At 40.1% G+C, this 24,959-nt stretch overlaps 1 protein-coding gene across 1 annotated transcript in view; it reads right to left on the bottom strand.

Annotated features, from left to right (window-relative positions):
• LOC122808326 (plexin-B3-like) overlaps nucleotides 1-24,959 on the bottom strand; it is a 2,760,797-nt gene that overhangs the window by 381,123 nt on the left and 2,354,715 nt on the right. Inside the window, exon 27 of the mRNA XM_044079291.1 lies at nucleotides 15,392-15,552. Coding sequence (XP_043935226.1) covers nucleotides 15,392-15,552 — 161 coding nt within the window. The remainder of the gene's footprint in view (nucleotides 1-15,391; nucleotides 15,553-24,959) is intronic.

Here is a 24,959-nt window from a genome sequence, read left to right on the forward strand (position 1 = left end):
AGGATGATCCAACTTGAATGGGGGTCTTACATACAGTAACCTGTACTTGGAGTAACTCCATCGAGTTGTCCAGTCTAACTGGAGGCAAAGTGAATTTATCTCCAATATAGATAGAAACACTGCTTCCTTTGATTTTCACACGTTCGTTTTGCAGTCTGAATGTGTGGAGGGCATTGTAGCCTTGCAAGGCCTGGGTACTCTCTAAGGTCTTGAATCAAGTTTCTGTAATGGCACAGACATCTACATCTTCCAGTATTAGAAGTGCTTCAAGGGTGTGCAGTTTTTGGTTTAAGCTCCTAGTGTTTAGCAGCATGATCCTTATTTTGTTTTGTCTGGCAAATTTCACAATGGTAATTTTGTTTTCAAGACCTTGCCTAAAAAAGCACTATCGGGGAGGCACGAGTCTTTTGTCAGCATCCGAAAGGCTAGTGGTGTCAGGTGCAAACAGTCTCTGGCAAAGCAGCGAGGTTTGTCAAGCTTGGCTTCCCAGACTGACAGAAACTGAAGCCCCTTTGAATGATGCCAAAAACTAAGCCAATTATTGAAATCAATCATGTTTTTGTTTATACTGTGGTATCACTATAGGGGAGGGCAGTATGCTGCTCAGGTCTAGGGACATACCTGCCTAGGACACATACTCAGAGAGCTCAATCATGTCTCTCTTCATATAGTCCAGTGAGGTAGGTCTCGGGTATCATAACTGATAGCATATTGTTCACATTGTGAATGTGCACTTATGCTATCATTTAATTTCTCTAATTCTGCATCCAACTGTTCAAGGTATTTGGTGTTGTATTTCACCATCAAACGCATAAGATCACAACCTGCTTTGTCAAACAGCTTATGTAATTCAGTGAGAAATTCCTTATTACCTGCAACTCCATTAGGGTGACGCCATAAGCATAACCCTTTGGGTATTTGTGACAACTCAGTGTTTTTAAGCAGGTAACTGTTGTCCAACTGCAAATGTTTATATTCATGTAGTGTTTTCTCAAAGCTTTTTAACTGTTCAACTAAAGTGAGATTAGGTTTATTAACAACAGTACTTGTATTAGTGCCAATATTAAAAGTAAAACAGTTAGTTTTCCAATCATATTGTTCACGAATAACGCCATAAGGCCCATTTTCACCATTACCTTCTCTTCGAGATAACTGGGTGAGGGGTAAACCCAAGTTGTCAGGTGGTGAACCATTAGAAGCCATAAAAGTAGAGTGAATTATGATAACATTAATAATGATGAAAAAAGAATGTTGGATGAATTAATTAATGATACCAATATTAGGGTTATGAAACCCGATAAAGGGGAAGGGGCTGTAGTTATGAATATAATTGATCACAACCAAATGAACACACTTTTGTTTGGGGATAAATATTGTGAAGTTTCTCGCAATGAAATGAATGTTGCCTATCGGAATATTGATTTACTATTGATGGATATGTTACTACTACTACTTCTTTCGGCTTTTCCAGGTTAGGGGTCACCACAGCGGATCACCTGTCTGCTCATGTGAAATTATGGAAAAGGACTATTGCTTTATGTACAATGAAAAAACTGAATTGGCTAGTATATTTGGCACACCCAAAATTCACAAGAGTCTCAATAATCCCCCATTTAGGCCAATTGTGGATGGATCCAGGTCTAAAACTTATTTTATTGCCCAATGGATAGCCCATCAGATTAAGGGAAGGCTCAACAATAATATTAATATTTGTAAAGATTTTTGACACTTTTTGCAATTAATCAATACTCTACCATACTGTGATTCAGGATTATTTGTTACCACTGACGTTCATGACTTGTTTTCTGTGATCCCACAAGATATTGGGTTGCAGTGGTTTGAACAACAATTATTTAGTAATGGTATTTTAACACCAAGATCAACGCATGTGTTTCACTTATGGAAATTGTCTTAAAAATAATTATATTTATTTTGAGGGACAAACCTATCGGCAAGTTTCAGATGTCACCAAGGGGGCCCCCTGTGCACCACATTTTGCCAGTTATTGTCATGGTCCAATGGGAAATGAATTACATTTTTTCCAGCAAGTTTGTTAGATGTTGATCTTTATACTGTAGATATTTGGATGAAGTGTTCATTTATTGGACTGATACAGTGGATATGTTAAATGAATTTTTGTTGTACATTAATAACACTGTTTTTTTAAATTTTCATCATAATATGATGAACAAAAAATGTCCTTCTTAGATGTAGAAATTGGGAAGGATCTCTGTAATAATAAATGTTATTATTCCACTATTTACCATAAACCAACATTTTCCAACACTTATTTACACTATTCTAGCCGGCATCCCAGACACCAAAAAAGCGATGGTTAACCAAGAATGGTGTCTAATGTAGACTTATGTTACATTGAGAGTAACAAAGTATAGACATGTTCGGAAAAGAGGTTACCCTGAGCAGTTTTTGATTAACATTTATGATGAGGTTGCCCATAAAAGGACAAAAGGGGTATACAAACCTATTTTAGGTAGTGTGATTGAGCCTATTAAGGATGTTGATGGGCTGTCAGTGCATCAGTGCATATAGGAATAGTTTTATTACCCAATTTACATTGGATAGTCCCTGTATATCGGAATGTTTATGTAAAAATTGGTAAGTATTTTTTAAGGACTGCGATTTTTTTAATAAAGTTGGAGAAAAACCCGAGGTGGTGTACAAGAAGGGGAAATCAGTCAAAAATTGTTTGGAAAAGAGACCTGGTGTTAGTTGGCAAAATGACGGGTCTAGTATGGGTACTAAAAAATGTGGTAATTGTTCATCTTGTCATTATGTGAATGGTGCTGATGAATTTACCATTAATCACAAAACTTACAAAATAAGGGGACATTTTTCTTGTAACACATTTGGCACAGTGTAACCAATGTTGCGCATTTTATATTGGGAAGACTAGCAGGCATTTTAGAAGACATGTGTATGAACATACTTTAGATATTAAAAAGAAGAACCCAACCAATGTTATTTATAGGCATATTGAGGAAAAGGACTTACATAATTTTAATTTTTCAATTATAGAACAAGTTAAAAAAGATGCTCAGGGTTGGATAATGGATGAACATTTGAACAAAACCAAGCTTAGATTGCAATTATTGAATGCCTGTAGTTTTTCAGGCTTAAATGATTCCTATTCCATTAGTTCTTTGTTAAAATTCTAATTTTATGGTACAAGTTAATTTTATGGTAGTTAGATTGTTCTTGTGGTATATTTGTTTGTTTATGTTTATACATTTTAAATTCTTTTGGCAATAGCTGTTAGTTATGTATTGGTCTGCTCTGTCATGTGATGGTGTGGAGGGGTACATATGGATGTGTTTTGGTAAGAATTATTGTTCTGATGAAGTTCTGTCAAACTTAAGCGCTTAACACTTCAGTTTGTATACAGTTGCAGTTATGTGACAAAGTTGTGGTTTCTAGACCGTTTTGGTTTCTCTTTTCCTTGAAGACTGTCCATTGGAGTGCCTTGGATCAAGTGAAGTAAATGCTTACTTCTCTCAGCATAGTGAACTACAGTGAATTAACAATATAGAGTTTTGGTAAGCATGATGCAGTTGCTACACCGCCTCAAAATACCTAATGCTATCAGGCTGGTGATAGAAGGGGAAACAGCTGTCTGATTCCATACTGTCCCAGTACAGATGAAGGGGTACAGGATAGGTTAAAGAAGAGGATAACTGACGGAGCTAGAAAAGGTGATAAACTAGGGTATGGGTAAAGGATAAAAGAATGAGCTGCAACTACTGCAGTAATCGCAAGGTGCAAAAAAAGAATAGCAAAAAGTTAAAGAATATGTAGGGACTATGTAGTCAATAAAGAAATAAGCAACAGTGAAAAATTAAACTAAACAGATTCACCCAACAGGCTAATATGGTTCCTACTTAACCAGTAAAAACAATGACCAATGGTAGTCTAACTCAATGGACCCAGATATATAACAGCTACAGATCATGTAAATAAGTAGTTTCAAGTGCAATAACAGTACAGCAGTCAGTTAAGTAATAAAGGTGTTCCACAAAGGTAACCCTTGTACTCTCCCCTGTGGTACTATACAGCAGTAGCTTTAAATACCTTAACACTACAGTAATTTGAACAAGCAGAACTTTAACAATGCCAATTATTGAAAAGTGGAGTCAGTTACTGAGATAAGTAAATTTGTTTTTATATACCCAGTGTGAGCAAAAGATGTCACTGCAGTATTATCTTAAATAATACCAGCAGTAACAGTACCAAAGCAGGACGTTTCAATTGTGCAGTATTATTTAAACCAAATACCAAAACAATCAGCAAATCAAAGTGAACAGCTCTACAACACCAACTAGGAGCAAAAGTGCTATGCTACTTAAACCCAGCAACACAAACGCAGAACAGAAGTGTTAATCTCAGCAATGTGTTCAGACAATGATTCCCTGGGTATGAAAATAAGGCAGTATAAAAATCAGTCACAGTAATACAAGAAAGTTATGAAAAAGAAGGCAATTCAATTTCTATCTCATAGAACAAAGACAAGAGGTTTCCTTACCTGTTGTAGATTAGGCTTTTTTGTTTAATACCTAATAGGATGAAGATCAGTTTGTGTCAAAATAAGCAAGCCTCCTGGTATTTAAAGCTTGTAAAGCTCCATCCCTGCAGAAGCCAGCCAATCAAAATGCAGTCAACACCCACACAGAAACTGGCCAGTAAAAATCAAGCACTCCAATCCCTCAATGGAACCCAATCTCAGGTAGCTGTCACGTGCAAACCTCTGCTCTCACCAAAGCCTGGACCTCTGCAAACCTGGTCTTAGAAGCCAATGAAGTCTTTGTAATGCAATGAATTTGCAGGAACCCAGAAGGAAAAGGGCTTGGTAGTCTTCTTCTCCTGCTCTGTAGTTTTCTCATCACAGAAGTAGCCCAGCACCAGTGATTAATTATGCCTCAAAATAGAAACTGATCTTGTTGGACAAATTTGGAAACTGAACAACATGTGCCAAAAAAAAAATTGAAGTATAATAGGTAAACAGGATTCCTCGAATCCCATCTGAAGCCAAGGACAATTACAAATCCTTTTTAGTTATGTTATAAACTAAGAAACAGTACTCAAGAATGTACAGAACACATGCTAAATGACAAAACCTACTCAGTTATGGTGGAGACTGCTAATGATTTGGCAAATAAATTTAGTGGAAATTTTATCCTTGAGATGACTATCTAAAGCCCTACTATCCCAATCTCTCTCAAACTTCCCATCATATGCAGAACACTTTCTCCATGAAACCAGATAACATAACCGGCTGTTTGATTAAAACTACCAAACTTGCCCTGGTGGAACCTCTATATAAGCTATTTAACTTGAACCTGGCTTCAACTCAGTCCTGGAAGTAAGGTTTGTGAGAAGTGAGGATGCCATTTCATAAAAGTGGCCCTACTACTGAACACAGAAACTGATCTCAGAAATTATAAGTCCATCAGCCTAAGTCTCATTTGTAAAGCCATGGAGCACATTACAATAGGCGTGATTAACAACATTAAAAATCTCATCAGGCTAGCAACATAGCAATTTGTTTTTATAAAAAGTAGTCAACAGAAGCTGTTTTTCAGCATTCACTGTGTGCATAGCTTACTTTGATATGACTAAGGTATTTGACACCATCACAATACTAGCATAATAAAGTGAATTACAACTATATCCTTATGTGGTAAGATGTATTGCAAACTGCCTACAAGACAAACCACAAAGGTGTGGTTGAATGGGGCAGCATCAGAAAATATGTAGGAGACCAATGGTGTCTTGCAGGGCTCAATGCGGGAACTGCTTTTGTACAGTATTTACTTCTCTGACCTAGAGACTAAAAAACGAAACATGGTTAATTATGTTTGTAGATGTTTACAAACAGAGCCACTGTCAAATCCCCCTCTGACACAGAAGCACTCAAACTGGAACTCGAGTTATAAATGCCTAATGTACTGAAAATGGGCTTAAATTAAATGCTAAAAATCTCAACATTGTTGCATTTGTAGACAAATCTTTCCTCAACATTTACTAACAATAAATCACTTCAAAATGAACATGAAGTAAAAGACCTGGGAACCTACACTGATAACTTCCTCTTCTCTGACCACCATGTAGCAGCAGTTGTTAGGAAATCCTTTTACTTGCGGCAGCTGATCACCAAGGAAATATCAATTAGATCAAGACAAGTCATTGTCCTCCCTGATAAAAATTACAAAGTTAATTAGGAGGATATATGAGGGATCGAAGGTGGAAATTAAAGTGGGTGGATTCCTGTCTGATAATTTTGGTTTGAGCCAGAGGACCTAGGCAGGGGTGTCCTCTTTGCCCTTTATCTGCACTGTATTTAGAACCTTGAACAAAGAAAATAACATATTCAGAAATTGAAGGATATAATTGGTATAGCAGTCAAGAAAAGTTGGCTTTATTTGCAGACATTTTATACCCCCAAAAAAACAGAAAAAAAAACATTTCAGTGTTGTGGAACATTTTGAGGCAGTTTCAAATCTTTTTAGGATACAAAATTAATGAGACCAAAACAAAGGCAACAGCAACAAATTAAGTAACCACACATGAATCGGTTCAGCAATATCCATATTTATGGGGACATGATAAAATGAAGTACTTAATGTCACAAAAGGAAAAACTGCCAGCCTAGCTATCTTGAATTTTGTAAATAATTACATGTCATTTGTGAATATTAATATGATTTATACAGAAGTGTGACAGAATGAGATACTGCCAGCCCAGCTATCTGGAATTTTGTAAGTGGTTGTGTCTCATTTGTGAACATCAACATGATTCATATGCTTGTGTTAGAAATATATTAGAACTGTGTGTTGTGTGTGTATCAAACTGCTGGAACAAAAGTATGTGTTGAACAGGGTTTGTACAGTACTGAACTTCAAAGATGTATCCAGAGTGTACCCTACTGGAACATAGAAGATTAACTTGCAAAACTTCAGAAGAATAGTTGATATTAAGTTACTTTATAACTGGGCCATAAACAAAAGGATGTCATCTTTCAGTTTCAGTCAACATGAGACAGGATGTCTATACTAGGGGACTCTCTGTGCTGCCTTGAAAGAGAGATAATTACTAGGCTTGAGATATAGACATATTTTATTGTTTTAGGACTTCCAGGATCTCTAAACAGCTGAAAAGCCTTTGTTTATATATTTTCACAGGGAGATGCTAAATACTTGTAGTTTCTGACAATGGGGTTTAGCTTGGGAACTAACATCAGGTGACAAAAAGTAATATTACTGCTGGGTGGCTTGCCACATGACATTTGATATTAATTTAAGAAGTCTCAGAGAGAAACTGTGCATTTTTGTATTCATCTTTGACCTGATGGTATCAGCTGGAAACATCCACTCAACATCTGTCTTGCCTTACTCTAAGTAAGTTAACTAGGGTACAGTAATTTATTTTTGATTCAGTAAGGAATACAGTAGAGTAGGTTAGATGTTTTCTGTATTTGAGACTGTCCTGCAATGTTGTTTTAAATACTTCCTCTAATTTTGAACTCTAATATCACTGTGAATACATATTTAGTATTGTCATTTTCTTTTATTATTTATTAAATATATTTAAACCTTTCAATTGTGGCTGGTCTGTTTAGAGATGTTTAAGCTCTTAGAGTACTTGCATATCTATTTGGTGACACTGTGCAGGCCACTCCTAATAGCCTTGCTCTTGGTCAAACTACCATTTGGATTTATAGTAATATTACACAGTAAGATTGGACATCCTTTGCTAAGGGCCTTAAAGTAGCTGATAAGGGGTTCTGCTGGCAGTGATAACCTTATAGCCTGGGCAGAAGGGGGCATAATTAATAAACCTGTGCCACCCTTTCCCAGGTGTGTTTGTGTCTATAAAACAAATCTCCAAGAATCTGTGTGTCAGCTACTTGGGCGGGGACATGAAGCACTAGTTGGACAGAGAGATGGCTGCAGGACTTGGCTTGGAACCCTGGCTTCTATAGCTGCACCAGTGGGGAGTCTTATTGGGAATCTGGAGAAAGCGGGAGAAACCACCCCCAGACTGACTTGTGGTCTCCATGTGCTCTTAAGGGAAACTGTACTTTACTGTGTGTGCACTTTGTCATCCTCCCAGTGTTTATGTCCCCCACTGTTGCCAGTGGTGAGGACTGAGGGTCCTTGATTACTGGGCCAGTGCTGGGGCATCACTAATTGGTTGGCAGTGGTGGGATATCCACAGCACATAATAATTGGTTTGCAATGGTGGGATGTCCACATATTAGGATTCAGTAGTGTGGATACTGAATTATTGTAGCCTGTAAACAGTGGACACTAAGGAAGGTGTATGCACTCTCAATCAGCGACAGAGTAAATATTCAGAATTTCATATCAATTGTTTTATTATTTTTTTTATTAGCTTAGTCAGTCAGGGAGATCAGGCAAGAATGTCAGCAGAAAAGTATGGCAAGCTGACAAGGAACCATTTGGCTGAGATGTGCCAGGCTAAAGGTCAACCTGACTACAGCAGAAATGATTGCAGCCTTAGGCACAGCTGCATCACAGGCCAGCAATCAGGAGGACAGCAGATTGGCCTTGGAGATGTGCAACTCTCAGAAAATGGACAGTTCAACCTTTTCACAGATGACTTAAAAATCCATCTGGAGTTAGAGAGACATGAACTGGAGGCCAAATGTTTGGCAATAGAATCAGCAGAGAGACGGAGATGCTTGCAGGCAAAAGAGAATGAGAAGCTGAGACATCTGGAGACTGAGGAAAATGAGAAACTGTGACGTCTGGAAGCTGAGGAGAATGAGAGGCAGAGGCAACATGAAAAGCAGATACTAACTCTTCACTAGGGTCATGGAGGTAATGGGAAAGGGATTAACTGAACCCCAGAAGCAACAAAGGTCAGTAAATTTCTTCCACAATTTACAGAGGGTGATAATTTTGACAGTTTTAGTCATGTGTCTGAAAGGGTATGTAAACAGTATAATGTTGACCAAGGGAACTGGGTACTATTCCAGACCACTTTACTCCATGGGAACTGCTAATTCTAAACTGTCTGATACTGATTGCTTAAATTATAATACTGTAAAAAATTGTTTGTTAGAATGTTTTATGTTAACACCTGAAGCTTATAGGAAAAAAACGTTTTGTGAGCATAGACGCAAGGCAGCTGAAAGTGTATGAGAATATATTGCTGAACTAAGCACTTATTTTCATAGCTGGGTGAATGGATGTCAGGTCACCACTTCTGAAGGGCTGACAGACCTTTTGGTCAGGGAACAAGCCCTTAACAGTTTGCCTGAGGACATGAGAATCTGATTAGCAAATAGAGAATGTAACACAGCTGATATGTTGGGGAAAAAGGGAGCCCTATACCTAGCAAGCAGGGTACCACTGCACATGAAAGGAATACCCAGTGCTGCTCATGGATCTAATGGAACATATGGTGAGCAGCCTAGACTGCCCCAACAGAGTCCACCAGTAGCAGGGGAAGCCACTAGTCTAGGTACACATCCAGGTCCAACAGTTAACTGTTTTAAATGCAACCAGTGGGGTCATGTAACATACAGATGTCCACGGAGGCAAGGTGGGGAACAAAAGGCTGGAGAACCAGTAAGTGGGAATGACAGAATGCCAGCAGGGAATTGTCGGCAGACAACAAGGGTACCCACCTACCACAAGAGGTTATATCCTATCTCAGTAAATGGGAAACAGGCCACTGCTAAGAGAGAGATAGTCACTGACCTAACCATCGTGAAGCCCGCAACAGTTAAAGAGGAGCACTACTTGCTTGGGCAGTCTACTCCAGTCAGCACTTTAGGGGGGACCCCATTCCAAATATCTTTGGCTAGGGTTCACCTAGAATGGGAAGGTGGAAAAGGAAGCCAGCAAGTAGGTGTTTTTGAGGAGATCCCTGCAGATGTTCTGATGGGGAATGACTGACAATGCAGTATCTTGTGTGCATGCAGTTACACACAGTCAGGATTGGAGACAACCATGTGAGTCTGGTAGCCTGGGGGGGGGGGGCTCAGACTGCACACTTGCAGCCAGGACTGGTGAGGTGGTTGCTTCAGAGAGGGAGCTACTCTGTAGCAGTGACAGGTGAGGCACAGCTGCTTGTGGGTACTGATGTTCCCTTAGACAGAGTGACTTTAAGGGCAGAGGTGAGTAGTAGTACCCAGGCTGACAGTGAGGCACCGCTGTCAGAGGATGCCAGACTTCCTGTGGAAGGGGATCTGGGAAGGGTTACAAAGTGATAGTTGAGACAGTCTCAGCTCTCTCACCCTACATTGCAAGACCTGAAGGAGGTAGCCAGTGAGGCACCTGATTCTCAAGGGAAAAGCGAATCTGTATACTGGGACAAAGGGTTACTGTATAGAGAGTGGACCCCTGAGGGAGGGCTAGAGAGTGAGAGAATACAGCAGCTGGTACTGCTCAGAGGCTACCATCTGGCACTTCTAGCCATAGCCTATGATATTCCCTTTGCAGGTCATATGGGCATAAAATGTACAGAGACACATATTATACAGAACTTTTATTGGTCATGGATTTCCAGTGAAGTAACAGGGTACTGCAGGACCTGTGAGCAGTGCCAAAAGGTAGGCAAGGCAGGGACAAGGTGAAAGCTCCTTTGATGCCTTTACTTGTGATTGTAGAGCCATTTCAGAGGGTAGCTATGGATACTGTGGAGCCTATGAGTACCCCAAGTTCTACAGGGAAAACGTATATCCTAGTGGTAGTAGATTATGCTACCAGACTCCCTGAGGCAATGCCTCTGTCCTCCACCGAGGTAGAAAAGGTGGCAAATGCTTTGTTAGAGATTTTCAGCAGGGTAAGTTTCCCAATAGTAATACTGACTGACAGAGGTGCCAGTTTCATGTCAGACCTGCCGGCTTGTCTGTGGAAGTACTGTGGGGTGAAGCACCTCAAGACCACTCCCTACCATCCCGAGACTAGTGGTATGGTTGAGAGGTTAAACTCTACACTAAAGACCATGCTACAGGCATTTGCAGACCAGTTTAAGAGGGAGTGGGACAAATATTTGCTCCATCCATTGTTTGCTTACAGAGAGGTGCCTCAGGAATCCACAGGTTTTTCAAGTTGGTGTATGGGCATAGGGGGAGGGGACCTACAGATTTGACTCAAGATGAGTGAGAGGGTGAGTGTGAATCCCACAAAGGAGTCTGTTGTAGCATATGTCCTAAACTTCAGGGCAAGGCTCAGGGAACTCATGGGCTTGGCCCAGGAGAACCCGGCAGAAGCCCAACAGCAGAAAAAGGTCTGATATGATAGGAATGCTCGAGCGAGTGTATGCTGTAGGGCAGCAGGTAATGGTTCTCATTCCTGTCAGACACAACAAGCTGCAAGCAGATTGGGAGGGACCTTTCAAAGTGGTAATGAAGGTCAGTGATGTTAACTACACGGTAGAACTGCTAGGCAGGGGCACAAAATGTACCATGTTAACATGATGAAACCTTACCATGACAGGGAGGCCCTTTTGATAATTATTTGCAGTACAAGGCAGGAGGAGTCTGAGGAGGATCTATGGCTACAGGGAGCCAGCCAGCCAAATCCCAAATTACTAAGGTGGAGCGTAAGACTGCAGGCATATGATAAGACAAGAAATGCCAAGGCAGCTGGAATCTCAACACAGGGAATGGGGTAAGGTATTCCCAGATAGGCAACTCTCTCAAGCAACGTTTCTCAAGGGTCCCTTGAAAAACTAGCTTGAGTCTTTGGGGGGGGGGTGTCACAAGAGGAAATATTGCCAGCCCAGTTATCTGGAATGTTGTAAATAATTATATGTCATTTGTGAATATTAATATGACTTATATAGAAGTGTGACAGAATGAGATACTGCCAGCCAGCTATCTGGAATTTTGTAAGTGGTTGTGTGTCATTTGTGAATATCAACAAGATGCATATGCTTATATAAATAATGTATTAGAACTGTATGTTATGTGTGTATAAAACTGCTGGCACAGAAATGTGTGTTGAACAGGATTTGTACAGTACTGAGCTTCAAAGATGTATCCACAGTGTACCCTAGTGGAACACAGAACATTAACTTAGCAAAACTTCAGAAGAACAGTTGAAATTAAGTTACTTTATAGCTGGGCCATACACAAAAGGAAGTTATCTTTCAGATTCAGTCAACAGGATGTCTACATTAGGGGACTCTCTGTGTTGCCTTGAAAGAGAGATAATTACTAGGCTTGAGATGTAGAAGTGTGTTATTGCTTTAGAACTTCCAGGACCTGCAAACATCTGAGGAAAAGCCTTTGTTTATGTTTTTTGACAGGGAGATGCTAAATGCTGGTAGTTTCTGATGATGAGGGTTTAACTTGTGAACTAAAGTCAGGTGACAAAATGTGATGTAATGCTGCAAGCCACCCAGCAGGAATATTTGACATTAATTTAAAAAGTCTCTGAGAGAGAAGCTGTGCATTTTGTAATTGTCTTTGCCCTGATAGCATCAGCTGGAAACATTCACTCACCACATCTGTCTTGGCTTGCAAGTTAACTAGGGTACAGTAATTACTTTTAGATTCAGTAAGGAATATAGTAAAGATTAGTTTAGATGTTTTCTGTATTTATTTGAGCCTGTTCTGCAATGTTGCTTTAAATATTTCCTGTGATTTTGAACTCTGATATCACTGCGAATGCACATTTAGTATTGTCTTGTCCTTTTATTTATTAAATATATTTAAACGTTTCAATTGTGGCTGGTCTGTTTAGAGATATTTAAGCTCTTAGAGTACTTGCATATCTATTTGGTAACTGTGCAGGCCACTCCTAATAGCCTTGCTCTTGGTCAAACTACCATTTGGATTTATAGTAAAAGTACACAGTAAGATTGGACACCCTTTGCTAAGGGCCTTAAAGTAGCTGATAAGGGTTTCTGGTGGCAGTGATAACTACCTTATAGTCTGGGCAGAAGGGGGCCTAGTTAGTAAACTTGTGCCAGCCTTTCCCAGGTGGCGTGTGTGTGTGTGTGTGTGTGTGTGTGTGTGTGTGTGTGTGTGTGTGTGTGTGTGTGTGCGCAAAACAAATAAAAAGTTGAAGGATTTTATCTGGGAGGGGAACGCAGTAAGAGTCAAGTGGTATAAAGCTGATTCTTCCAATTCAACAAGGCGGTTTGGGATTGCCTGATTTGAAAGGATATTTCAGAGCTACACAGTTAAGGCTCCTAAACATAGCACAAGCAGAAACTTAAAATCCAAAGTGGAAAGGGACGATGATGAAAAAGGGGGGAAAGCTCAAGAAACAAGGAGATACTATGATTTTGGATGCAGATCCTTAAGAATAACAACAATAACCATACAGAATATTATATTCATAAATTAGCAGAAAGTATTTTAAGAACTAAGCCAACAGGGGATGGAAAAAGATTCTGTGAATAGGGATGAGTGCAATTAGGGATACAGATAACAAGGGGTTGGAATTTATTGGAGAAAACTGGCAAAATAACTAATCTATTGAGAACAAATAATCAGAGAGGGAAAGGTAATAATGAGAAGAGGCCAAAATGTATTTGGATTGCAGGCCTTCCTTATCAAGGATTGATATCGGAGTATAGGGAAAGAGAAAGAAACAGGGGAATCCTAAATGAAAGACCAGCACTAATATGAGTTTTTAGTGGAATCTATAACAGAAGCTGCTGTTAAAAAAAGGAATAATTAGTACAGCATACAAAATATCTCACATTAACTATAAGAATCAGATAAGGTTATAAAGGATTGGGAAGAGAGACTGGATAAGCAGTTCACAAAGAAACAATGGGGGTATATGTATGTCTCCCAAATGTGCAACAAAGTCTAGAAGATTTAGGATCTTTGCTTGTAAAGGTTTACATATTTTTGTTTTATACTCCAAGTAGACTCCAAATAATTTTTCCCCAGGCAGACAGCAAATGTTGGAGGTGTGATGGGGAAGAAAGAGGTAATTTGGGAACATATTTTCTGGGAGTGTAATGAGTTGGCAGACTTTAAAGATTCCATGCAGAGTGCTCTGCAGAAATACTAGGTAAAGAAACTGGTGTAACTAAGGAAATTATTTTTTTTTTTTTGAGATATGATACAGAATTGGAATTGCCTAGACATAGCAAGGCCTTGCTGAGGCTAATTATGGTGGCTGCCAAAAAGGCAATTACTAGAAAATGGGAATCAAAGTCTACACCAACTTTACTAAAAGCATAGAGTATAGCAATAGAGATAAAACAACTGGAAATTGGATCGTTAGAAAAGGGAAGGATCAAATTACATAGAAAAAATGGGAACAGTGGGAACAATACATGCAGAGAAGGAACGAGGTTTAAAAGAAACCAGGATTATGAATGAGCTATGTAATGTCTGACTGACAATGACTGGATAGAGTATAAGTGATATATAATGTTTGCAAATAAAATTATGTCAATATGGTTTGCTTTAATTTATATAATTGCATCAATAGAACTCAATGCCCCTTTTGGGCTGTATCTCACCAAAATAAATTCACAAATACTGGACATGGAACACACTGTCATGGTAAAAATTAAGCCCCTTGTCCCGACTTTCTTGTGATGGCCATCTTGAGGGGCAAATTGAGGGCTTACATAAGAGCTGCATAGAATAAGAAACTGTTCCTAATGTAGCACCATAAGCAAGGCTGCAGCACCATGGCAGTGCATTTAGGTAAACTTTATAGTTCCCTTCTGGGTGTACTGCAAATGGCTTGAAGCTGCTTACAGGTCCACAATACGTTTGGAAAGAGATTCCAGTGCTAAAGATAACTTCTGGAAGAAAGAGATGTCTAATCAAATATAAGTGATGACAAGCCAACACTTACATTAGAAGATTTTAAAGCTTTGTTTAAATACATCATCAAACATTTTACATTAGAAGTGGCTGCATTAAGGGTGAGCACTCCAAACAGAAATAACAGTGTTGACTACAAGCTTGTCTACAGCTCAGACAATACCATAACAATCTACAGTTGTCATTTACATTCTATTTTCCATGATAGTCTCCTGTTTTGTCATTTACATAGACAGTTTCCTACCCAAACAGTTAATATATGAGACTACCACATTGGAAGTTGCACTTGGTTTGGATCAGATGCAAGATCAGTAGTTCACTACATTAAAATGTAAACCGCCACTGTAACAGTCTTAGCTGCCCATCTGAAAATTAAACATACTATTTTCAGAATTCACCACCTCAGGAAACTATACATCAAAATGACAGCAGTACAAAAAATGGTTAGCCATCTTTGGGAACAACATATCAAAATTGCAGCAGTAAAAAAAATAAAACTGGTACCCCGCATTCTGTAGGCATAAAACTGGTACCCTGCATTCTGTAGGCAAAGTATTTATCAGTAAAATATTTTACAACTGGGAATTCACAGCTCCTTACTTTCATTGACAGCAGTCGAGTCAGATATATTTCTGGAATCGCTTTTGCCCTTTCTCGAAGGCTGCTTTTCCTGTACTTTGGAAGCTCCGGTTCTTCTGTCGATTTCACCAAGTGCCAAAGTCTTGTGCCTTCCTCCTCCACATCATCTAGCATAGGGTTCTCTGTGAGTTGTAACAGAACATAAGGCATTATTGAACTATAACTTATAAATACATTTTATAGCACGTGTGTGTCATATTATGAAAATACTTATTCTGTGTATAACAACTACAGAAGGTCTGAGACCTTGTGGCTTTTTGTTACTAGATTACCTCTACTCACTCACCCAGGGTCACTGTCTCCTTGAGGCTAACACTAAAATAAACAAAGGTCCTTGCACATAACCCTCCCAAACTCTACTACTCAGTGGTCCTTATCCAATCCAGCTGAGCATAACTTTTTACAAGAAATGCCAAGTACAGCTATAGCATTTTGCACATTACAGAAACATAACTGAAATGCCACATTCCTGATGCATATTTCATGTCATCAGCTTATTACAAACAGTACACAAAGAAGATGGGTGGTATCATTACACTTTACTATAAAAAATCCAAAATGTGACAATTTAACTGCTTCACTAACAACTCTTATCTATGACTTCTTCATACCAATATGCCAAGAGACATTGCTATAAAGTATCAGTGCATACAATCAACACAATGGTGGAAGAAAGTCCCAAAATGTACATGATGGCATCAAAGATTTCACAGGCAAAACCATACACTATTCTGAGGTAATACCATCAACTTAAATTGATTGAGACCTAGCAGAAATTGATTTGTGGTTTTCTTTACTAGGAACCCTATGAGTACATCATAAAATAATTCTAATCTTACCAGACTGGATTCTCCACATTTTTTAACAGTCTGAAATCCTACCAGTCACAATCATATCTCCCAACTGTCCCTTATTTTGATTAGTGTTTTTGCCCTCTCCCTTGTAAAACGGTTGATTTTCTAGAAAGTTACTTGACATAATAAATCAGTAAACCATGCTAAAATTATCTTTTTAAGTGAGATAAGAGTAATATTTAAAAGTTGTTCAGAATTTTGGTCCTTTGCCCCCATTACTGTCTGCAATTCTCGAAAAAAGAAATTGAGAAGTACGGTTATAATTTAGGACAAATATTCCTACTTACTTGACTTACAGTTACTTGACTGACCATTAAGTCTGTCAAAGGTCACAACCATTCCATTCCTGACTCATCATCAACAGTTTCACTTAATCACCCTCAGGTTGGGTAGTAAACAAAAAGCCTATTCACAAAATCTTATCCATTACAACAAAAGCATATTGTGAGAAACATATGGGTCCTCAGAAAACATGCTGTCTGAAAACTGTTCTGAAGTCTAGCACGATGTTAAGGGACATACATGTCAAGCAGAGCACCTCTTTGGCCCTCTTCAAAAAGAACCTCGACGACTGGATGGGAGATAGGAAATTCACCCCGGGGATCATGTCAGTCACTCTGCTAGACAGGGGTCCAGGGAAGTAAATATTGTGGGAAGAAATAGCCAGGGAATTGTTAAGGCTAGGCTTGTATAGGCCCTAGATCCGATAGCCTAGTACCAACCTATGAGCCTATAAGAAGTATGGCATGAGCTCCATCACCAAAAAAACAGTGCAGTTGATTGTAAACATTAGTTTAGATAATATCTCTGAGAGAGAGAGAGGTTTAAGGAGGTTTGGCAGTAGTTACCCTTAGTAGACATTTAAGCCATGCTCACGCTTGTAAGAAAATCTTTGATGAAAATTAAATTCAACAGTTTACAGACTAAATTATGATTTTCTGTTTATTGTGCAACATACATTCTGCAAACTTTAAATATCCAGAATACATACTAATCAATTGTGAACAGTAATGAGTGAAGTGCTACTTGAAAAAGAATAGTTGTGTAAGAACCTATAACCATAGCTGTCCTTCTCTTCCATGTTGCAGTATTCAGAACAGCAGGTAGGTTGCTGCCTGCAGCACCAGACATCCGGCCAGTATACCAAAGTCTTTGGATAGGAGGTACATGCAACGTTGCATGTCAGATCCATAAACCAATGTCGGCTATATATGTGACATCTGCATGTACCCAACTCAGAACTGACTGCCGCAAACATTAGCACCCCTGATAGGCTAGAAGAAAAGAAACTTTCCAGACCCCCACATACCACAAGTCAAAGTAGTACTGAAGCTGTCGAGCTATAGAACAGCTGTTATACCCTATTTGGGATACAAACAAAAAAAAAAAGGAAAATCAAAAAGTGGATGGAGGGGAGTGAATACTGCAATATGGAAGAGAAGGACATCTATGGTTATGGTAAGTTCTTACACAACTATTCTATGTCCTTCTATTGTCATGTTGCAGTATTCATAACAGTAGGGAGAGTACCAGAGCTTTAGATAGGAGCCTGGGATGTAAGTTGGGAGGCAGAGTCGATGAGATCCTGCAAAACAGACCTGGAAAACCCAGCGCTGGCTCTAGAAATCAAGTCTAACTTGTAATGTTTGGTGAAGGTATGTACAGAAGACCAGGTGGCTGCTTCCAGAATGCAATTGTAGTCAATGCCCCTGAAAAAGGTGGCTGAAGAGGCAGCTGCTCTGATAGAATGGAATTTCACATTGGAGTTCAATTCTTTACATGAAAGGAATAGCAAAATGAGACAGCCTTAGAAATCCATGATGCAACTGTCTGTTTTGAAACCACCTTGCCCAGGGCTCTAGGATGAAAGGAGACAAAAAAACTGGTCAGATTTTCGAATGGATTTGGTCTTGTCCAGACAATACCTCAGTTGTCTATGAACATCCAGGGAATTCAAAGTCCTTTCTGAGGAGTTCTGAGCTCAAGGAAAAAAAAAACAGGTAGATTAATAGCCTGGTTCAAGGAGAGCTCATTAACCACCTTAGGCATGAAGGAAGGATTGGTCTGGATACCCTATCTCTATGGAAGATAAGGTAAGGAGGAGTGGACATAAGGGCATGGATTTCAGACACCCACCTGGCAGAAGTAAGAGCCACTAGCAAAACTGTTTTCCAAGTATATAACTTAAGAGATGCTGAATGGGCTGGTTCAAAGGGAGGTAATGTGAGTTTTTCTAGCACAAAATGAAGATCTCAGGATGGAGGAATAAGATCTATGATGAGCCCTGATATGGAGGACCCCTTTTAAGAAAAGTTTTACTTCTAGCCTGGATGCCAAAGGGGGTACTAAAGGGAGACAGGCTGAGATGGCTGACAAATGCACTTTTACAGAAGAATACATCAGTCCAGAATGTAACAGTTCACACAAATAAGAGAGGACCCATAGGTACTGAAGCAAGTAATGGATCCTGTTTTTTTCTACAGACACCACCTGGAGAATATTTTCCATTTAAATAAGTAATTTATCCTGGTACTAGGTTTCCTGGCCTAAAGGAGATCAAAATAATATCATCCATAAGGTCAGTTTGAGGTTGAGCACCTGAGGGTGAATGAGGGATCCTCTGTCTTGTGAGAGTAGGTTGAATCGGTGAGGTAACATGTGGTGATTGCCCTTGGCTAATAGAAACAGTAGGGGAAACCAATGCAGCCTTGCCCCAAAGAGGGTCACCAGCAGGATTTTGGCTTGTCCCACTAAATCTTTAGAAGAACTTTTTCAATCAGTGTAAAGAAGGGTAATGCATAAAAAAATACCCTCCCATGAAAAAGAGAAGGCATCCACCTTCCAAGCCTTTGGATGCAGAGTTCTCATGCAAACCAGAGTCATCTGTCTGTTCTGGGAGGAGACAAACAGATTTGCCTGTGGAATACCCCACCCGTGAATGAGATCCAGAAACACATCCCTGTGAAGCATCCATTTGTGAGAGGGTACTAAGGTTCTGCTGAGAGTGTCTGCCATCACATTCTCTGCTGATGGAATGTATACAGCTTGCAAGTGTATGTGAAGTTTCATCACTAAAGATGCAGAGAGTATAAGACCTTGTCCCTCCCTGTTTGTTGACATATCATAGAACAGTCAATGTCTGTGAATACCCTGAAGGTGCCTGGCAGCAGAATCTGTTGGAAGGCCTGCAGTGCCAAGAGAAGGACCCCAAGTTCCTTTACATTGATGTGGTTTCTTTTTCTCTGGATGAACCACTCTCCCTGAACTTTGTTCTGGCTGTTGTTTTGCAGAATGGCTCCCCAACCTAGATCTGATGCATCTATGTGGAGGAAGTATGTAGGAGGAAGGATCTGCAGGGGTACCCCTTGAATGAGGGCGATGGATGAAATCTACCATAATGGTTCCTTTTTCAAACACGGGAGAAAAAGGAGTGCAACATCCAGAGGATGCATGTGTTGGCTCCACAAGTTCCTCAAGACCCACTGAAATTTCCTCATACACAGCCTAGCAAAAGGAAGCATTGGAATCAAGGAGGCCACGCAGTCCAGAACCCTCAGAAATTCCCTGGCTATGACAGCTGGGAGAGGAAGTAGAGTTTGGAAGTAGTGGGCGAGTTTCCACCTTCTGACAGTGGATAAAGGCTGACATCACATCCGTCTTTATCCTGCACCCCAAGAAGACAAGGTCTTGACTTGGTGTCATTTGGGATTTTTGTTGATTTACTGTAAACCCGGGTCTTCCAAGATCCTGCACACCATGTGTAAGTGATGGGACAGAGGGTGAGACTCCTGGTGCAGGATTAGCAGATCATCTAGGTAGGGGGAGATTTGTATGCCCTGCATTCTGCAATGGGCGATAACTGGGCCAGACACTTTGTGAATACTCTTGGAACTGTAGAGAGCCCAAACTGCAATGCAGAAAACTGAAAATGTAAAGAACCCACTAAGAAATGTAGGAATTTCCTGTAGTTGGGGTAAATGGGGATGTGGAGGTAAGCATCCATCAGATTCAGGAATGCCATGAAGGCTAGGTGAGGGATAAAAGGTAGGAGATGTTGTAAAGTGAGCATCTTGAAGGTAGGCACCTTGAGAAATTGATTGAGGAGGGACAAAAACAGAATTGGTCTCCAAGGACCATCCTTTCTTGGGACCAGAAACATTCTGGAATAGAATCCCTTGGCTGTCTGATCCTGAACATGTTATATTGTGCCCTGAGATAGCAGCTGATCCAAAATTGGAGGAAAAAGGTGAAGCTAATTTGATGGAGGTTGAGGGGTCCCCTAGAAGGGGAGAACCGCCCACCAAGTCATGAAGTAACTGTTCTGTATTACAGAAAGGACCCAAGCCTCTGAAGTGATTTTCTGCCAGGAAGGTAGGGAAAGGGTTAGACGAAGGAACGAGGGGTGGGGGTTGGATTTGGGCAAATAATTTGAGTCACAGCGGAGGAGCTCTGTCTGGGTCAGGCTGTCTCTGAAAGGAAGCAGGGGTTAAGGTGGTAGAGGGTCTAGGAGTGGTTTGCTTCCTAGGGTGTCTCCATCCCTTAGACTGGGCTGCAGTAGAATGGGAGGACTGCCTCCTTACAAAACCAGTCTTTTGCGGGTAGTTCCTGTGATATCTAGAAATGGGGAGACAAGCAAATGTTTCAAATTTTGCAACTCTTTGTCCTTTTCTTGGAGGGATTTAAGGAGCTCTGCTGAAGCACTGCCAAAAAGGGCCTTATTATCCAGTGGTGCCATCAAGTAAATTGGCCTGTACATCTAAGGGTAGAATCTGGAGTCTCAGCCAAAAATACCTTCTCAGGACAGAACCAGATGCTGCAGACTTGGATGATGCTTCTACAGCATCATAGCTGCACTTGATAGAATGCCTGGTTACCGGAGAGGCAGTAGAGAGTAGGGCAGAAAGCTGAGATTTGGCCAGGGAATCTGGCACATCAGACATTAAAGTAGTAGCCTTAGATAATTGATCTAGGACAAATCTAGCCATGTGGGTTTGTTAATTAAGAGCTCTAATGGCTAGAGTGGAAGTGGTATAGCTTTTCTTCCACAGTCTATCCATGAACTTGCTATCTTTATCCGTTGGTAACAAAGTAGAAGGTAACTGCCTGGAGGATTTGTCTGCTGACACAGCAATAACTGCAGGGTCTGCAGGAGGATTCTTGAGGAATTGTGCCTATTGGGGAACCTTGTAAAATCTATCAGGTCATTTAGAAGCTGGAGGCCGAGTGTCAGGGGCCTGAGATACAGCTTGAAAGGCATCCTGGAAAGCTGGGAGCAAAGGAGGAACTGCAGACTGAGAAGGTTGATCCATCTGCACACGTTAAAAATACCTATTTTTTGTCTCAGACACATCAGAGCCCTCCCATTTAAAATGCTGTGTCATCAATGTAATGGTATCCCCAAAAGAGAATTCTTCCCCAGGAGAGTCAGGGCTAAGACAGTCTTCTTCTTCTGGGGTAGCAAAGTCTTTGGAGGACTCAATTTGGGAACTATAAGTCAGGGATTCATCTGAGGAAGAGGGTTCTTGGAGTCTTCCAAGGGCTGCACAGGGGGTTGAACTGTCTGAAGCACCTGAGACTGAAGGGCCTGGAAGGCTATGAACAGGTTCTGTGAGAAGGCTTCACATCCAGGCATAGATTCTGTAGTTCTGTTCTTTTCTTTTTGTTTCTTTTTTAAGAAAACAGGAGTAATAGCCGATGTTAGTGCAGATGGTAAAGAGGTGGTAGGCCCCTCTAATGCCATGAGCCATGGTTCCCCCTCATCATCAAGGTCTGATGGCTGAACAACCTCAACGGACGTACTCTTGGTTTCCACTGAACTGGCTTCCACCCAGTTCCCAATTCCAGCGGTAAAACTGATGTCTGATGTGACCATGGGCTATCATTTGGCTTGACATTCTCACCATACTCCTGAGGTGCAGCATGGGTGTTGGGTCTAAGTTTTTTGGCCTTCTTCTGAAGCAGCTCCTCAGAGGTACCTACCCCACCTTCCACACCTACACCAAAGGTCGGAGTCTTTCGTTCTCTAAATATATATTTAAAGCAGCCAAATGACTTCTCAAAGTTTTGAGGACAAAGGATTGGCAGATCTCACAAGGCTTGTAGTCGTGGCCTGCCCCTAAGCAAAATACACACTTGTCGTGCATGTCATTGTGTGGAATCTGTCTTCCACAAGTACATTTTCCCTTCCTAGCTGACATGCATTGTCTAGAATACTAGAAAAAAAAAAAAAAAAAAGAATATAATCAAAAATCCCAAAAGGGTACTTAGCTTGAAACTGCGGCACAGAAGTTCTGAGTTGGGTACATGCAGATGTCACATATAGCCAACGTCGGTTTATGGTTCTGACATGCAACGTCGCACTTACCCTCTATCCAAAGACTTTGGTATACTGGCCGGATGTCCGGTGCTGCAGGCAGTGGCCTCCCTACTGTTATGAATACTGCAACATGAGAATAGAAGGACATCAAATGTGAAAAATTGTTCGTATCTTCTCCTGTTAAGACCATAGACATTTCTGGCTGGATCACCACAGCAACTGGAGTACAAGGCATCCCATCCCTACTTAACTACTTTTATCTAAATGGTACATTTAATAGACACAGATAAAGGAGTACAACTGTCAAAAAGACAGTCTTCAGTCAACAATTGTATCTTCAGAGGCAAAAGTTCCTATTGGCATAATGTTCCTACTTAGTATATCCTTTACCACAAAGCAGCATGTGCAACTTGAAAGAAGTGATTATCTCTAACAAAACCAATGAAATTGGCTCACCATCTCCTTGAGGTGGAAGGTTCATGGCTGTCTGGGCCAGCAAATTAATCAGGCTTTTCTGTTTTTTTTTTTTTTTTTTTTTTTTTTGCAGAACCTTTTGAACCTATGGTAACAAAAGAAACATGCAAAGCAGCTTGATTCCCTAAGTTTTTACCAGACTTGGTCTTTGTCAAAAGGCAATATGCCAACCAAGATGACTACCCAAATTCTTACATTTTTAACCACAATTTCACCTTAATTCTCCTGTCTAGTTGTGAATACAAGCTCTTCTTTTAACTCAGCTCTTAAACTTCCAACTCCAGTTCTTTCCCCACTTACAACATGTATTCATACTTTCTGTCTTAACTCACTGTAAATTCACCTCATGCCATTTTAGTGTGTTTATATTGTGCACACACAACATTATGGTATACAAATAACTGTGATGCTTTTCTAGCAACATTCCACTCATCTTCTGTGAAAATATAATTTGAACACAACCTCCAAGCAAAGAAACTAGGAAAAAATTGGCATGCTGAAGCAAAATTATCTGAACTGCATTTTATCTGATGAAATTTTTAATTTTAACACAAAAGTGTTTGTTCATGTATTCAAGTATTTTTGAATTAAAGGACTGAACTTTCAAACGATACAGTGTATTGCATTTACCTTACAGTCAGGAAAAGATAATTCGATCTGCTCTACACTCAAAGTCTGAATGACTCTTGAGATGCCAGAGACATGGCATAGAGGGATAAAGCCCCAAGTACAGCCAAGTGACTTGGGATAAATTAGCTACTCAGGTGTTAGAGGCACTGGCAGGGAGGCATGGGTATGTGCACTGGAGGGGGGGCATGCCTTCGTCTAGGTATTCCCCACAGAGGGCACTGTCATTAGATGCAGGGAACCTCTGAAGTAAGAGGCAAAAGCAGGGGAGGGGGAAATCAAGGGGTAGGTCATAAATAAATTCTACATGGAAACTGTGTATGGCATGATCCCTCCCACCCAGAAACCCTTAGGTTCCATGCTGACCACAGTCTTGGAACAGAGGCTGGAGAGCCATAGGGGAGGCTTATGGACCAAGCAATGGAAGAGGGTAGGGTACTGTGGTAAGCAGAAACGAATGAAGCAAAAGGGGGCGGAGAAAAAAGTCTGAATGACTCCAGATGTACTATATGTATGTGTGTATATATACATGTACAGACACACACATACATTTAAATAGGAAACCTTTCCTGTATGATTTTGCCTGCTTACTGTTATGTTTAATATCCACAAAAGTTTTACCTCATCTGAAATGTGTATGTACTCCTGCACTGAGCCTGGAAAATGGTCCAAAAGGATAAGAGCTCTATCCTGGCATTTAAACAATATGAATAGTGAAAAACAAAGGAAAGACTATTCATTAGCTTGTATGTTAAATAATTCAGTGGATGAAAGAGGTACTAAACAGATAATAAAAATTTTAAGTTTTTATCCAATTTTTTGGATATCCGAAAAGTAATAGGGGAGACGCCTGTTTTTGTTACAAAGAGAGGAAGAAATTGAAGGAACAGTTTTATAAGAAAGCTGACAGTTTAAATGCTAATGATACTATAGGGATGATTAGATGTAGCAATTGTAATTACTTTCCCCTAATTACGATGGGTTCTAAAGTCAAAATTCCAGCCAGGAATTATGAGTTAGTTTTAAGTGGGCATTCTGATTGCAAATCAAAATTTGTAGTTTATTTAGCATTGTGCAAATTATGTCCATCTTTCTACATAGGAAGAACTACTAGGTGTTTTTATTTTAGAATTCATGAGCATCTAAGGGCTATACTAATGCCTTGGCTAAGCACATTGTTTCCTACAATTTGTATGACAATTCCAGTAATAAATTGTTGTTTGCAGTAACAGATCAGATTGTAAATTATGAAAACAGT

This window comes from Protopterus annectens, chromosome 8.part0 (assembly GCF_019279795.1).
Source record: "Protopterus annectens isolate FY-2018-M chromosome 8.part0, PAN1.0, whole genome shotgun sequence".
Lineage (NCBI taxonomy): Eukaryota > Metazoa > Chordata > Ceratodontiformes > Protopteridae > Protopterus > Protopterus annectens.